Source organism: Maniola jurtina, chromosome 22 (genome assembly GCF_905333055.1).
Source record: "Maniola jurtina chromosome 22, ilManJurt1.1, whole genome shotgun sequence".
NCBI classification, from domain to species: Eukaryota; Metazoa; Arthropoda; class Insecta; order Lepidoptera; family Nymphalidae; genus Maniola; species Maniola jurtina.
In genome coordinates, this window is record NC_060050.1 from 9,861,187 (window position 1) to 9,877,869 (window position 16,683).

A 16,683-nucleotide genomic window follows, 5' to 3' on the forward strand; every position below is an offset into this window, starting at 1 on the left:
TTTCCATTGTACAGACACCACTTTTCTACAATTTTATAATATGTATAGATAGACAAGTAACTATTTTTAGACGCTATCAATAAACTCTATTTTACTAATATATTTCAGAACATCTAAAATCTAAATTATTAAAATAATGAACCTAAAACTAAAAACCTTAAAAAATATAGTATAACTAGTAGGGCGGGTGGGTGCGCGGACCACTGAAGTGGTCCGCGAGCATGCAGTTGGTTTTTCAAAATGCGGACCTTGTCTAAATCAGATAGTTTAATAGTTTAGAAATATCCTATTCTTAAACATCCTGGCTGTGCTCCTCACCCATCTCTTAAAATGGAACCGTATCAAAATCTTCCATAGTTCCCAGAGTCTCTTCAACATTCGCCATACATTTTCTATGGAAAAATAAATTCTGCCATTATGATTTTTTTTTCTATTCATCGAGAAGACCTTCGGATCCTGATCATCTTTTCCAAGAAACCACTCTTCCATCTTTTACACCCTCCGAGATGGACACCGACGAAATTTGTATGGTGGCCATCTTTTTTCCGCCATTTTGAATTTGAGAAGAACCGAACTTTTGAAAGAACATTGCAAATCTTAGCCAAATCGGTTCATTGTGGCGTGAAAGAGTGAAAGAGTAGTAAACATCCAAACTTGCCCATTTAGTTTTTAAATACATATAAAAAACCGGCAGGAATCGAACCTGCGTCTTCTGGGTTCCCACCCGATGCTCTAACCACTAAGCTACGGCATCACTTACTGCCAGTAACGAAATCTTATTATATACTTAAATTATTTAGGAATTTCCTTGAAATATAGATAAAAACACTATCACAATATAAAATTATAAAAATACTGCCTATTTAGGTATAAAATTAAATTAAGATCGAAATAAATTATTAAAATGTACGTTTTTTTTTTGTAGTTTGGTTTCATAACTTCGTATATCTTATTCTATTTATCTACAACTCTGTTTTTTATTAATCTTTGCAATGATTACATATATTATATTGTCTGACTTGTCTTATTAAACGTATTTTTTTTAAGGTTTAAGGGTTCACTGAAAACAAAGGAGCCTGTTTCTTTATTTGATATCTAATATTATACAAAATGTGATTTCATTTGCAAATGTAATTTTATTAGTTGTAAGCGTGCTATCATTTTGCTAATCACAATGGTTAATATTCTTCTGGTACCTTTCCAGTGTTATTTTACTATTGATTGTAGTTTTGGTGACATACTTGGTCGTTCTATGTGTCTTTCTATTCCTCTGATGATTTTGGGATACTGTCATCTTCTCGACCTAAAAGAAGTAAAATGTTACAAATGGTAAAATCTTCGAAATATTTGTTAGTGATGCGATGTGTGTTTTTTTTTTGAAAGAACAGTGTCAAAATAATTGTAATTTTAGTCTGTTTAAAGCGATTATTTTTAGTTTTTATGCTAGGTGTATTTCCTCTCCTGATAATGAAATTTTACTATCCGTATATTTATATAAATGAAATAAAACATAAAAAGTAAATATAATAAAAATAAGAGATAGAACAAAATTTTTAATTTAAACAATGCAACATTTTATAAAACTGCTATAATAGTATTGTAAAATAGGAGAAGAACTTGAATGTGAAAATGTAAGTCAATAAGAAACAGAGTGATTGATTTGAAATTGTTAGTACACAAATCATAAACCGAACTTAATTCGCAGACTAAAATCATGGAGTCCTTTTCCACAGGGAATATAATGAAAGAGATAGCACAAGTTTTATGTTTAAGCTAAGTTTGTATGTTTAAGCTAATGTTTTGCACTCAACTGTATTAGAGTTGTTGTCTTTGAGATTAGTAATGTGAAAAATGGTTACAGTTCTATCACATTTATAAGTTACGCTAATGTACTTGCACAGAAATCTAATTTTTTAATGGCATGAAAATATCTCAGCCAATCATAGCGCGCGTCCATCTGCTATTGGTTATTGCGTGCGCGCCATGTTTTGTACGTACGGATTATGAGCGAGATAGCACGAGTCTCTGTTGTTCTTATGTTTAAAATCTTAACATCAAGCAATAAGGTCCATATTTCCGTGTTTTCTGCGCAAACAAATTATGCTGATGCGACTTACATATAAAAGTGATCGTACTGTATAGTGCTGTTTATTTGTATAGTAAATAGAGAGAAATTCCTAAACCTTGTCCAGGAATCCTACGCGCAAGGGTTGCCCAGACAGAGGGTGTAAATTTTGCCGCTGGCCTCCGCTAGACAGTAGCATGCTTGACAGTTGTGATGGTATTGGTCACCAGAGTACTTGCAAAGACCTTTTCCTATAACAATATGGCCTAAATGGGTGTATCGTAGATATACATTTCAAGGATGTAATTCCAAATAGGTATAGAAGTGGTAAAGCTGCGCAGATGTCTAGTGAAACATCAATTCGCGTAAAGACTGTAAAGCAGTCTAGATTAAGAATCGGTCTCTGCTACGATATTGGAGCGCGGCGGAGACCGATGCTTAAACTAACTCTAAGCGTTACAAGCTAATTTACGCTGCTTTGGATCTAGATATGCATACCTAATCTTTTATTTGTGTGAATAGTTGAAAATTTACGACAAGCTATGCTGGTATTACAGAAATAGGAGATACCATTTCTATTGCCCAATTTAGAATTCTGTGGTGTTAACTTGACCTATAACTGTATAAAGCGACTAATTAATAAAATCTTTAATGCCTTACTAAAGTGAAAAGAAAGTCATTTTAATAATAAAACGTATCTAATATTGTGTTACTTGTAGTTAGTATTTTAATTAAATTTGCTAATATTATTTTTGTAAATCGTGATAATGTTCTTGTAAAAATTGTAGCATTTGAAATAATAAAACAAGGAAAACTAGAGATTAATCTCAGATTATATTCTTGCGAAGCTAAAGAAAAGCCTGGTAGAGACGGATTTGAGGCAACGGGGACGAGAAATTATGTTTACAGTAGTCTTGCATTCACTGAAAAGTTAATTTTGCGCAAAGTCTAAAACGTAATATTCGATAAGTCAAAATTAAAACATAATTTCGTATAATTTAACTATACATCTGAGACTTATTACATTATTTTCCATCTAAGAACTTTTACGTAAAAATATGACCATTTATTTTTCATTTATGGATTGTTATGTTAAGGTTAACATAGCTTCTCGTGATCTTATAGAAATATGAACTAACCGTTGCCTCCAGAAAATCTTTCTCAAATATACCTACGTTGTGTACGAAAAAATTCAATAAGTAGTAAGCCCCGACCTGGGGGATCCAGTAGGAGTTTGATTAAATAGAATTTGCATGAGATCTGCGCGCCATCTGCTCTGGCTAATATATTTTTAAATTATATCCCAAAAGTTGACAGGGCTCACGGGGGTATTACAGGGCTATGCTTGTTGAAAAATTGTACGTAACGTCGGCTCAATGGTCCCCTCAGAAAATTGCTGGGCTTTTGTCCGTGCCACAAAACTTCTTAACCGTACATTCTAAGAGGTGTTTCGTATAAAAAAACCTATAAAGTTGTCGTAATTTTTTCAAACTTACCTGATTTTATTAAAGGTCTTCCCGATAAAGCGGCGGATTGTGCTAAACTTTGAGCAGCTGAAAATTCACAAACAAACCAGGATTACTTATAATCTTACTTATAACACAGTGCATTCTAACAAAAAAAATTAGGATAATTTTTCGGCTTGCTGATAAGAGTGTAGTGTAATGTTTTCAGGGTTCATGTATATATGTGAGTTTCCACATAACTTCTAAATGCCCGAATATAATATACGGATGCAGGGGATATCGTTATAAAATCCTCATTTAATCCCAAGTGACACTATAATATATATAATTTTTTTTTTAAATAAATTAATAACGTGTCTGAATGGTCCCATTTTCTAATGTGAATGTTTTTACTTTTTTTTCGTTTTTGTCAAGCAATCATGTTTTGTTATGACCTATTTACGTTACTTATTGTGAGAATTTATGAAGATATTAAACATGGGTTTGCATCGAATTCTGTTTTTCCTTTTGTTTTGTTACGACCGTCATAAAATGAAGATGGAATAATGCACATTTTCATTTAAGGACGTTCGCGTTTGTATGGAATATCGCCCGGCGTATGTTTCGCTAATGGAGTTCAGGCGTTAATACTGAGGGTTTAATGAAATCCCGTTTTGGTGAAAGCTTCACTTTCGAAGCTTCCATCAACGGCCGGCCATTTCACTTGATGACCTTTTCGTACTCAGTTATTAATAACCTTTCGTGAAGTTGAAATTTTTCTGTTTTTTTACTATTAATTATTATTTGTCTAGCTATTTGGCTAGTCATCGTCATTATCATTATCAATCGATAGATGTCCACTGCTGAACATGGGTTACTCTGATTCTTCTACGGATCTCCTAATTTCTAATTTGATCACGTAGAGAAACTCTAAGTATAGCTCTTTCCGTCGCCCGTTGAGTGATGATAGAAATTATTAATTCGATGAATTAGCTATGAATTAAACTGGTTAAATATTAGATTTAACCATCTTACTTGCACTGCCTTGTGCTATTGCTTCTGATTCAGCACTAGCCGAGGATCCGCCAAATAATGATGATTGACTTAAAACATCTGCTTGCGCCTGTGCCTGTGCTTGTGATTGACCTGTGCTATCCCATCCGTTGACTCCAGGCTGATACAGTTGGCCAATATTAGTGGTAGGATATGGATACATTGATGGATACAACTGAGCTGCGGAGATCGATTCCGCTTGTGCCTGTGCACCAGCTTGACTACCTCCAAAATAGTTGCCATATGGAAAATCTAAAGTTTGGGATTGGGCATTGGTCAATGCTTCAGCCTGTTCTTGGGCAGTAGATTGACCACCTGGATAGAGCTGATTGATACCGTACTGTGATGCGCCAAGGTTGCCTAAAATTTGAGTGTTTGCTGACGCCTCAGCTTGGGCACTAGATTGACTTTGTCCAGGGGAATAAAGATCACCGTATGTGCCACCATATGGAGCGCCATATAATGATAGACCACCAGATTGGGCTAATGCTTCAGCTTGTGCCTGCGCACTTGACTGACCATAATTACTGGATTGCGCTAATGCTTCTGATTCGGCAAGAGCACTAGATTGACCCCTTGAGGAGTATGGATAAACAGTATATGGAGACATGAGAGACGATTGAGCATTCGCTAAAGCTTCAGCTTGGGTTTGTGCACTGGACTGTCCACCTTCAGAATATGGATATGAATTGCTGTAAGGATACAGATTTACATTTCCTGATTGAGCGTTGGTAAAGGCTTCAGCTTGTGCCTGCGCACTTGACTGACCATAATTGCTCGACTGCGCTAATGTTTCTGATTCGGCAAGAGCACTAGATTGACCACTTGAGGAGTATGAATAAACGGGATATGGAGACATGAGAGACGATTGAGGAGTCGCTAAAGCTTCAGCTTGGGCTTGTGCACTGGATTGTCCACCTGAAGAATATGTATATGAATTGCTGTAAGGGTATAGATTTACATTTCCTGATTGAGCGTTGGCAAAGGCTTCAGCTTGTGCCTGCGCACTTGACTGACCATAATTGCTCGACTGCGCTAATGTTTCTGATTCGGCAAGAGCACTAGATTGACCACTTGAGGAGTATGAATAAACGGGATATGGAGACATGAGAGACGATTGAGGAGTCGCTAAAGCTTCAGCTTGGGCTTGTGCACTGGATTGTCCACCTGAAGAATATGTATATGAATTGCTGTAAGGGTATAGATTTACATTTCCTGATTGAGCGTTGGCAAAGGCTTCAGCTTGTGCCTGCGCACTTGACTGACCATAATTGCTCGACTGCGCTAATGTTTCTGATTCGGCAAGAGCACTAGATTGACCACTTGAGGAGTATGGATAAACGGGATATGGAGACATGAGAGACGATTGAGGAGTCGCTAAAGCTTCAGCTTGGGCTTGTGCACTGGACTGTCCACCTTCAGAATATGTATATGAATTGCTGTAAGGGTATAGATTTTCATTTCCTGATTGAGCGTTGGCAAAGGCTTCTGCTTGAGCCTGTGCACTAGTCTGCCCTGTGGTATATGGATAAGAATTGACAAAAGGATATCGATTGCTAGATTGCGCATTTGCTGAAGCATCGACTGAACTATAGCTGGAAGGAGATCCAATGAAAGGATATTGGCTGCCACTACTGGCAAAAGTATCTGCCATCACAGAACCGCTGGCTTGGCCTTGAGGGTAACCAATTCCACTAGTTTTAGCGAACGCTGCTGCTGATGCGTCTACGCTGCTGCCTGGTATTAAACCTAAAACACAAGATAATCAACCATGAGACATATTTTTGTATCAAATACCTAGTTTGCTGTCGACTTTCTTGTCATATTCTTGTCTTACTGGTATTTCTAAATACAAATGAAAATAAACATAACTATTTCAATTCATTTAAGTAAAGGAAGATGAGAAAAAGATTTAGTAAAACAATATAAAACAGAAGATTGGGATTTTTACAAACCATATGGTATTTGGCCTGGAAAAAAAAATGTATTTCAACATTAGGCCATATTTTATAATCAAACATTTTGCTGGGCACACGGGTCAAAATAGAAATATATACCTACCCATTTGACCATAATATTGTGGTGATTGACCTGAAAATAAAAAATAAATTAATATAATTAAATTTTAATGGGAGAAATTGAAAATGGGTGGATACTAATAGTTGGCTTTTCCTACAAGTTCAAAGTCGCTTAGCGTGCTATGGAGTGGACTATGTTGGGAATTTTTCTAAGAAGGACCTGCAACCGTTGGACTGACGATCTTAAAAAGGTAGCTGGAAGTGGCTGGATATTAAGAAAGGTGGAGGACCGTATGTGGTGGCGTGCCCTTATAAAAGTCTATGTCCAGCAGCGGACTAAACAAACTGATTTATTGAACGAGATAGGTATATAAATTTGAATCAAAAAAGTAAGCCAATTGCAGACAAGATAAATAAATAATAATTACCACAGTTAGGTTGAGGAGTACATTTCGCGTAAACATATTGGAACACTGTTTCACACACGCAGATGTTGCAGTCTACGACGTACGGCTCGTTCGGGGAATGGTATCGGCATTTTGGCTCTGAATATTAAAAAAAAGTCAGAAGTTTAGTAATCCTAAGATGTTACAGTCCTTTTTTCAAAGGGACCTATCTTAAAAGGGATTTTTTTGTCGTTCAAAAACTTCAAATTTGCTACTAATACATACAGAAAGTATTATTAAGATTTGTTTATTATCTCACCTCTGAAAATAGATTACTTACCAATAAATATTAGGTTCCCTGAAAGGAAAAAATTACGATTGGTCATTACTGTCCTCCAATAAAAATAAGTTATTTCACGCAATAACTCTTACAGGTAACGCCCTTACTTAAAACGAGCGAAAATACTACAATGAGTACAAACATAAAGATCCATCGGAATCGGGACCCCCTGGGGTGAGAGGCCCATAAATGGGCATTGAGAAAGCAATACACTTAGCTCGCGGTCAATCATTGGATGTTTGCCGTTTGATTGTTACAATGATTGCCCAACAATCGGTGGGACCTCTATCGTTATTTCGTTTGCTTTTAAATCCCCACTTTATCCAATCACTGCGAATTTTTCGCGCTCATATTTGAGCCCATAACGACACCTGCGGCGATTGTGTCCTGCCCCAATTTCTTCACTCGTTTGTCAGTTTTGATGGTTGCCTCGTTTGTTATTTTATATTCGTCACGTTCAGTACTACATTTAACGTTTTTATTTTTACTCTGTTGTTCCCTATGTAATGTTGTGGTTTTGATTTTCTATTATTGAAAATGGGAAGACACTACCTATTTATTCAACAACCAATGTTTGTTTTTAATTTTATTGCTACTACGATTGACAAAAAATAAATTGTTTGATGCCCAATCATCCATCTTTTTTTTTATTGTATTCGCTTTGCGAGCTCCCCTTTATCCGATCACTGCGAGTTGTCCGCGCTCATATTTGAGCCCTTAACTTCACCTGCTGCGATTGTGTACTGCCCCAATTTTTTCACCCGTTTGTCAGTTTTGATGGTTGCGTCCTTTGTTTTATATTTTTCACGTTTAATACCTACTACTACAGTTAACGCTTTTATTTTTATCATGCTGTTCCCTATATATCTGATGTTGGGAATTTGATTTTCTATTATCGAAGATCACACTATTTAATCAACAGCCAATATTTGTTTTTAATTTGATTTTTTTAGGATTGACTGAAAATAAATTGTTTGGTTTGGTGCTCTATCATCCATCTCCTTTTATTGTGTTTGCTTCGAGAGTTCCCCTTTCCACGATTGCTGCAAATTTTTCGCGCTCATGTTTTCGCCCTTAACGACACCTGTGGCGATTGTGTATTGCCCCCACTTTTTCACCCGTTTGTCAATTTTGACGGTCATGTCGCACGGCGCGTCGTAAATTTTTGGTTTTATTTGCTTCTCGTTGCCTGCTGGGGATAAACGCTTTTATTTTTGCCCCTTGCTGTTGTACGTATATTTTCATACGGGTCCGTATTGCTTTTGAGTTATTCTTTGGCTATTTATTACTTAGTAGATTTTCCCCCATAATATGATGGATGTCAAACCCCAAAGTCGATCTGTTATTGTAACTATAAGTCGAGTTAATTATTTATACACACACACATACAAACAAGTGATAAAATCACTTGTAATATGACTTTTGAATTCCTGAGAAGTTTTTTGTTACTTACGTAGATAAGGTAGAGCTGGTGCAGGTTCTGGAAAAACAAAATTGAAATAAAATGTATTAAATATAGTAATTTTTTTAAATATTAATTAATTAACAACTCCTTACCCGGTATTGGAGGCTCGATACCTGAAAAAATAAAAGATGGGTAAATTATTGTTAAATTTTATTTTAAGAGGGCTCTCTCCGTCTCTCGTTTCATACAATCGTAGTTCCAATTTCATTTGAATATTAAGTAACCAAAGTCCATGAAATTTTGCAGACATAATCTAGAAATCTATGTCTGTGGTTTTCCATATTTCTGTTAAAATATTCGGTTTCAAAGTTAAGCGGTTTTAAAAAAAATCATACAAATCTTTGAGCCCCTGTAATTTTAAAACTACATATTTTTAGAAAAATCTAAAACACCACAGACACAGATATTAGTTTCTAGAATATGTCTGCAAAATTTCATGGACTTTGGTTGCTTAATATTCAAATGAAATTGGAACTACGATTGTATGAAACGAGTGACGGAGAGAGCCCTTTTAAACAATAAAATTTTAGTTTTGTCAAAGTTATACTTACAGCATGATTTCTTAGTGTAGCAGTTAACTTCGATGTTGACTACATTGGTGCCGTAAATCTCGCTGCATATACAGATTTGACACTCGTCCCATGGATGCTGGAAGGGTGTATTGGGAGGATACGGTCTGCAAGTCTCATCTGCAATATTAAAGTATAATTTTTTTTTTAATCATGAAGTTATAATATATGATGATGTGGTTGGGACAGTGACAAAGGTAAAGGATGCTATGAATTTTAAATATAAATTGCAATTATTATGTACAATTGTTTTGAGTAATAATAATTCGTATAGAATTGGGTTAATAGTTAATACACTTTGGAACTGAGACGCGAACTATATGTAAAATTTGACCATGATACCCTTATATGGTCTTATGGTATCAAAAGTTACATATAGTTTTTTTCTTTTTTTTTTTTAATTAAAGACTTAATTAAAAAATAACATTTTATACCTATTGCTGTAGACCAAAGCACTAGATAAAAACTGAGACTGGTGTTTGAAATTTTACAGCCCAAATAGACCGCAGTCTGTGCTAGGGTTGACAACAAAAAATTTTAAATGATAACTTACGCGGTGGTGGTCCAGGAAGCGGGCTTGGTGGCCGTGGCATTGGTGGTACAACTGGTGGCCAAGGAACTAAAAGGTTTAACGTAAAAATCAATTTTTCGCAGTGAAACTAAGAATCTGGGAATACATGCGTCATAGAAGAAAGACATTTTATGGTCTCTTAATTAATTTTTTTTTTAAGATAATATTATTAATGTTAATATTACAATAAAACTTAAAGCTAGCCTTATCTAATTACTATACAAATCATGCCCGCGTGGAATGGTGCCAAGAATTAAATATGAATTAAATTAAAATAATTAAATAAAAAATTAAATATAAAAAAATTAAAAATTAAATTAAAGAATCGGTAACATCATCGCTACCCATGTTGTTAATGCGACAGTATGTTTTTTTTGTTGGTTTGTCCTTCAATCAAGTCACAAAAAAGCAACGGATCGACGTGATGTTTCGCATGATTTGGTATAGTTAAATACCTGAAGAGGGGCATAGGCTACTTTTTATCTAGAAAAACAGACTACACGGAATTTTTAAAAACGTTGGACCTGTTGATTGATAATGTTTACATAAAACGAAGTCTGTCTGTTGTCTGTACGCTTAGATCTTTTAAACTATGCAACAGATTTTGATGCGGTTTTCATCATTAGATAGAATGATTCAAGAGGAAGGTTTGTATGTATAGTTGAATATTGTTTTGTGTTAATTTGTTGAAATACGACGATTATTGTTCAAGATGTCGTAAGAAATCAAGCCGACGGAGATGATATGTTATTCTTTTAAAATATAACGAAATAAACACACTGATACCACATTAGTATCTAGGTACATTGTACCCGTGTAAGACCGAGGCGGGTCACTAGTTAATGATCAATAATTCATACTAATATCCATACTAATATTATAAATGCGAAAGTGTGTCTGTCTGCCTGTCTGTCTGTCTATCTGTCTGTCTGTCTTTCTGTCTGCTACCTTTTCACGGCCCAACACTTCAACCGATTTTGACGAAATTTGGTACAGGATTAGCTTATAGACATAGGCTACTTTTATCCCCGAAAATCAAAGAATTCCCATGGGTTTCCCAAAAACCCATGCGCTTAACCGATTTGTATGAAATTTGATACCGAGGTAGCTTGCGTTCCTGTAATTGACATAGGCAACTTTTTATCCCTGAAAATGAAATAGTTCCCACGGGATCTTTAAAAACCTAAATCCACGCGGACGAAGTCGCGGGCATCCTCTAGTAATAAATAATTGTAATAATATTAAAAATTACGAGGATTTACCTGGATCTATGTCTGTTGGTGGAGTTATAGGTGGCAATGGGGGCTGTGGTGGGGTTGGGTATGGTATTATTGGGAATTCAGTAACTGGTGGCATCGGTGGCGGTAGTGGTGGCTGTGGTGGAGGAAGTGGTGGTGTTGGTAGCACTGGCACTTTGCGAATTGTTTCTGAAAAAGATGAAAGTCATACTTCAATAGCTCCAAAGATACATATTGAAATTCAAAATTTTGATAGTTTTTGGATTTGCTATTGAGCTGGTAATTAATTAATAGCAATTCAAATAAAGCTGATAATAATTAATACAGAGATAATCATAATAAGGAGGGGGATGAAGAAAAATGTCTTGAGAAAACCTGCATGCCTGAGAGTTCTTCATAATGTCAAAGGTGTGGGAAGTCTGCTAATCCGCACTGGGCCAGCGTTGCGAACTGTGGCCTAAAATTCTTCTCTTTCTTGGAGGTTCGATGGTCTGTACTCAGTAGTGGGCCATTAATCATGATGATGATGATTGAAATTTCTTACCACAATCGATATCCGGTTCACATAGCATCCTCCTTTCTGGAATGAGGTAGGGAGTCATCTCTACCACGCACCTACATATCTTACAGTTCTCAGTTGGATGAGGGAACTGCACATTGATAGGTAAGCTCTCGCAGAGAGGCACTGTGGAATTATAAATCCATAAGACCTTGTCCAGAAGGAGCGAGTGAGTGATGTGTGAGAATGATTCGCTGCCAATTCGTCCCTTCTGGGCGAGGTCTTATATTGTAAATGCGAAAGTTTCTCTATCTTAAAAAAATAGGAAAGTGCTTAAAATAACCTAAAAATTAATGGTCAGACCTACAAACTAAAAAAAAAAGAAAATAATGATAAGAGATAATTCATACTATCCAAACTAATATTATTATCAAACACGAAAAAATGAAGAAAATGATGAATTCAAAGTAAAGTAATTTACAATTAAGACAAGAGTAGGTGAAGTTAAGTAAAATAAGTTGAATGAGTGGTAGACAGACGTCATCAAACGAGTCACAGGGAGAAGCTGGATTCAGATGGCACAAGACTGTGGTGGTGGAAATCCCTACAACAGACCTATGCCCAGCAGTCTATCAGATGATGATGATGATGATAAAGTTAAGTAAGTAAGTAATTTATATTAACGTATTGTTTTAGTATACGTACTTGGCTGAGGTATTGGTGGCTCTGGTGGCGGAGCTGCAAATAAAACAAATATTTGTTAGTTTCATCATACTGAGGGCTCAAAGCAAATATTTAATATTGATATTTATCCTCATACTTACGAATCGGGATGAATCCAGGGGGTGTTACTGTAACAAAAAGATTTGGTTTATATCCAGTCCAATTATTATGGGTAAGTGTCCGCCGTGTTTGTGTGGTCTGTAGTTTTTGACGTCTTTTCTTCTCGTGTTTGTTTAGAAATGTACACACTATCATAAATTGGTACACATTCTGATGGGATTGTGAATAGATAAGATTAATTTTACTTTAAAGGAATTTTATTTAATTCTTGTGTAGATATGCGTAGAGCTATTTGAATTAAAAATGGTCTACCTACGTAACAAAACTTGAATGATTGTGGCGTGTATGGGGAATAATTATATGTTTTCAAAAATGTCCTAAGGTCTTAGAATGGCGACCTCGCGCCGGAAAGCGCAGTATTAAAAGACCCGCTATAGGGTAGACCAGACAACATCAAACGAGTCGCAGTTAATTCAGACGTAGCGAAACCATGGTATTTGGAAGTCCCAAGAAGAGAGCTATCTCGAGCCGTGGACCAGTTCCAGTTGATAATGATGATAATACATAAAAAACCAAACATTTCTTAATTCAAAATATACAGGATCAGCAGATTATCTCAAAAGCAAAAAGCTTTATTATTTGAAGCTTAACGTTAGTGTGATAAACTATTTGGATAAAAGAATGAATAGAACTTACCGCAAATTGGATTTTCTTCGCATTTGATCTGAACGTCCACTTGGCCAAAAGCGTTTATAATGTTCTGGCATATGCACGTTTGGCATGGATTCAATGGATTTTCGAATGGCGTGTTACTTGGTAACGGTGAACAAGAAACTGAAAATGATGTTGTTGATACAGATTTTGCAAATTTCAAAATTATTATCTTTGTCATAAATACAGTCTATTCAAAAGTCGATAAAAGATTAAAACTGAATTTTCAGCTCCGAGAATTATTCAGGAATTTCAAGGATATTCTTCCAAGTATGTATTCTTCTTCTATGTATTTCAAACGTGCACAATGCAAAATTGCACTGATGATTTACCAAGTACATCAAATACTTTTAGTACTTGTAATAATAAAGAACACAATAATTTAAAACTATAGAATTGGTATTGATTTCATTAATTGGGACAACGAATTCGAAACATTTACCAAACGTAACGATAAAATTCACAATTTAATCGTTACGTTTGTACTATTATCATCATCATGAGCAACCCTCGCCAGCCCACTACTGAACACGGGTCTCCTCTCAGAATGAGAAGGAGCCACAGTCCGCCATGCTGGCCAAGTGCGGATTGGCAGACTTCACGCATCTTTGAGAACATTATGGAGAACTCTCTGATATGCATATTTCTTCACGATGTTTTCCTTCGCCGTGATATTTTTTTTTAAACGCACATAATTCCGAAAAGTTAGAGGTGTTCGGGATCGAACCCCCGGCACGAATAGGAGGCTAATATGATTTAACGCATAGAGATTTAGTGACTGAAGAAGAAAAAGAGAAAAGATCAGTAATTTTATACCTTGTGGCTCAGGTATTAAAGGTGGTGATGGCGTTGGAATAGGAGACGGTGGTGGTGGTGGTGGTGGTGGTGGTGGTCTGTTCGCACACGAGCTACATCTGACACATTTGGATCTTAAAGCCCATCCGTCTCGAACGCAGACGCAGACCAGGCATTGCAATGCCGGAGCCCAAAGAGTGTGGATTTCAGTTTCTCGCGTACACTTGATCAAGTTCAGACCTCCTGCAAGTTAAATATAAAATTAATTTCATTGTTTGTAGTAAAATGCAACGGAATTATCAATAGCGTTCCTAACGAGTAGTAAATACTTTTGACGATTCAAAAGCACTTGTAAAAGGTTATTTGAATAAAAATTCTAATCTAACAAATAAATATCCAATGGCCATTATGATTTGTTGTTTCATTAAAAATGTAGTCATTTTTGCGAAGAAATTCTAATTTTCAAACGAAATACTCGTGTTTTATTACCTGGCATCAAATCTGGCTGTATAATTTCATTTTGTGGAACTTTTCTTGATACAGCAGCTGCAAAAAATAACTGTGTTAATGTTCAGGTATACCAGCCAAAATATTTTAATGTATCAGTAATCATAATTTTATCATTACCAGTAAAATCTCCGTTAAAACTAAATCCTCCTGAAAATAAAGTTATGGTTTAACTACTTTAGGGTACCTGGTGAATTATGAGACAAATATAAATCTTTTGACCAAGATGTCATACCTCCCATTCTGCTTTCTTCATCAGGAGCGTCGTCGATATCAAGCTCTTTTCTTTCTGATAGATTTTCTCTGTGTTCAATAGAAAAACAAGTTCAAATTAGATTACCGGGTGATACCAATTTAAAAGTATGCAAAATCTAATCATTATCATCGTTATCAACATATCGCTGGCTCACTACTGAGCACGGGTCTCCTTTCAAAATGAGAAGAGTTTAGCCATAGTCCACTATACGATCGACAGACTTCTTACACCTATAGAGAACTTGCAGTCGTGCAGTTCCCTCACCTTTAAAACAAGTAACATTGCTTAAAACACATATAAGTTTGAAAAGTCAGAAGTGCGTGTCTGGAATCGAGCTGGAGTCTCTGAATAGGAGGCCGAAACTAAGCACTAGCAAATCTAGCAATGCTCTGAAACATCTGATTTTTATTATACTTAATAGGTAATTTTGCATACTTACGCTACTGCTTGGGCATAAGAGTTTAATTCAGATTCGTCTTGAACAGTACCCGACATGAATCCTGAGGAGCCATACGGAAATCCACCGCCTGCGTTAGCTAAAGCGTTAGCATCAGCATATGCATCAACTGGATTTGAACTGGGATAACCGTGGCCAGGATTATTGCCAGCTGTATATTCTGACGCCTGCGCATTTGCTAATGCTTGGGCGTTTCCTCCTTCTGTATATGTATTTGATCCCCAGGGTGGAACAGCCCAGTTAGGTCTTGTTGAGTTTCCTGGATTCACGCTATCAGCATGGGCATCAGAGTATTTAAGATCAATTTCATCTTGGGCAGATTTGTCATTTGAGTCATCCGTTTTTTGTTCTAAATCAGGTTCTGTGTCTGCTCGTGCGTCACTCTTTGAAGCTTGAAATTTATTTTTGATTAGTAAGGGTACTCCCTATCAATTTTTTTTTTGTATTATTTAACTCTCTTCCTATACAAATAACTTTGACTATGTAAATTAGTTTTATTTTTCAAAATTTACACGTGTAGCATAAAATATCCGAATTCTTTTTCATATCCAAAAGAAATATTTTAAGGTGGAAGCGACGGGCCAGCCCGCGAAATTCAAATTTAATTTGGTTTTTCGCAATTTTTAAACTAATACGACAAAGTAGGCTTATGGTATTTTAATTGCGACAATGGCAGTATCATCCTCGCAGGTTTATATAAAAATCTTTACTTGAAAGGGTCCAGTTTAAGAAATTAATTCTAGTATCGAACACATTCTCACAAATTAGTCGATACTAGAATTATTTTCTTAAACTGGACCCTTTCAAGTAAAAATTTTTATATAAACCTGTGAGGATGATACTGCCATTGTCGCAATTAAAATACCATAAGCCTACTTTGTCGTATTATTCGAAAAACCAAATTAAATTTGAATTTCGCGAGCAGGCCTGTCTCATGCCCCTTAATAACATATATTATCATAGCAAAACTAATTTGTCATGCAATAACATTAGAAGGAAAATTCACTGTGAATACATTCGTAAAACACGATATGAAAATATAATAAATGGTTATCCTCTCTATATAAAATCCAAATGTATATTTTTCATAATTAAGATGTAAACGAGGTGTACCTATGGAAAACATAATTTTAATAAGTATTTAACTTTATCCTTTCAAAGTACTAATCTGTACAATTTACAACAAGTTTCAGTTGTTTCATGTCAAGTGTTTCGTGTTGTGTTTGATATTTTTAATTATTTTACGGAATAATCTTACCTTGGAGATCTTGGGAATTTAAAACATTTTGACCTTTGGTACCCGAGGATAACAGGAAGGCTAGGAAGCACAAACTTCCAAGTAAGCCCCCCCGCATCTTTTACCTAATTTAGCACTTTGTGATCCACTTTTTCTTAGGTTTATCCCTCACGATGTTATTTACGTCTCTATACAAACTGAATGACTTGTACCACGTTCCTCGATATAAATACTTGACAGTGTTCCGTGAAAATTGTAGGTCATATTGATTTATGGTCTACAAATTAA

General features: G+C 35.7%; 2 protein-coding genes across 12 annotated transcripts in view; one reads left to right on the forward strand and one right to left on the reverse strand.

The window, feature by feature from the left end:
- The window catches only part of LOC123876958 (dystrophin, isoforms A/C/F/G/H-like), a 674,182-nt gene that overhangs the window by 376,973 nt on the left and 280,526 nt on the right, over window positions 1–16,683 (forward strand). The window lies entirely within an intron of this gene.
- Window positions 1,116–16,611, reverse strand: LOC123876960. Of its 4 annotated transcripts, XM_045923417.1 has the most exons (24): window positions 16,417–16,611; window positions 15,141–15,549; window positions 14,681–14,748; window positions 14,566–14,595; window positions 14,428–14,484; window positions 13,960–14,181; window positions 13,129–13,266; window positions 12,474–12,500; window positions 12,355–12,387; window positions 11,695–11,835; window positions 11,175–11,339; window positions 9,895–9,960; window positions 9,324–9,461; window positions 8,865–8,885; window positions 8,761–8,787; window positions 7,308–7,325; window positions 7,010–7,126; window positions 6,625–6,654; window positions 6,519–6,533; window positions 5,087–6,312; window positions 4,546–5,017; window positions 3,562–3,618; window positions 2,184–2,316; window positions 1,116–1,303 (listed from the first exon to the last, which is right to left on the reverse strand). In XM_045923417.1, the coding sequence occupies exons 1-23, from the start codon at window positions 16,511–16,513 to the stop codon at window positions 2,198–2,200; spliced, it is 3,693 nt and encodes a 1,230-aa protein (XP_045779373.1). In that variant the 5' UTR covers window positions 16,514–16,611; the 3' UTR covers window positions 1,116–1,303; window positions 2,184–2,197. The 4 variants fall into 4 exon arrangements, with proteins under 4 accessions (XP_045779373.1, XP_045779371.1, XP_045779372.1 ...); XM_045923415.1 differs by having other exon boundaries at window positions 4,546–6,312; XM_045923416.1 differs by lacking the exon at window positions 6,519–6,533 and having other exon boundaries at window positions 4,546–6,312.

Bases quoted from the DNA above. Each gene is read 5' to 3' on its own strand.
- LOC123876960 (XM_045923415.1), bottom strand. From the start codon at position 16,513: ATGCGGGGGGGCTTACTTGGAAGTTTGTGCTTCCTAGCCTTCCTGTTA. The intron at 14,485-14,565 runs GTAATGATAAAA...TATTTTTTGCAG, and splicing joins TTTTAACGGAGATTTTACTG to CTGCTGTATCAAGAAAAGTT. The intron at 12,501-13,128 runs GTAAGTTCTATT...TTTTTGTTACAG, and splicing joins CGAAGAAAATCCAATTTGCG to TAACACCCCCTGGATTCATC.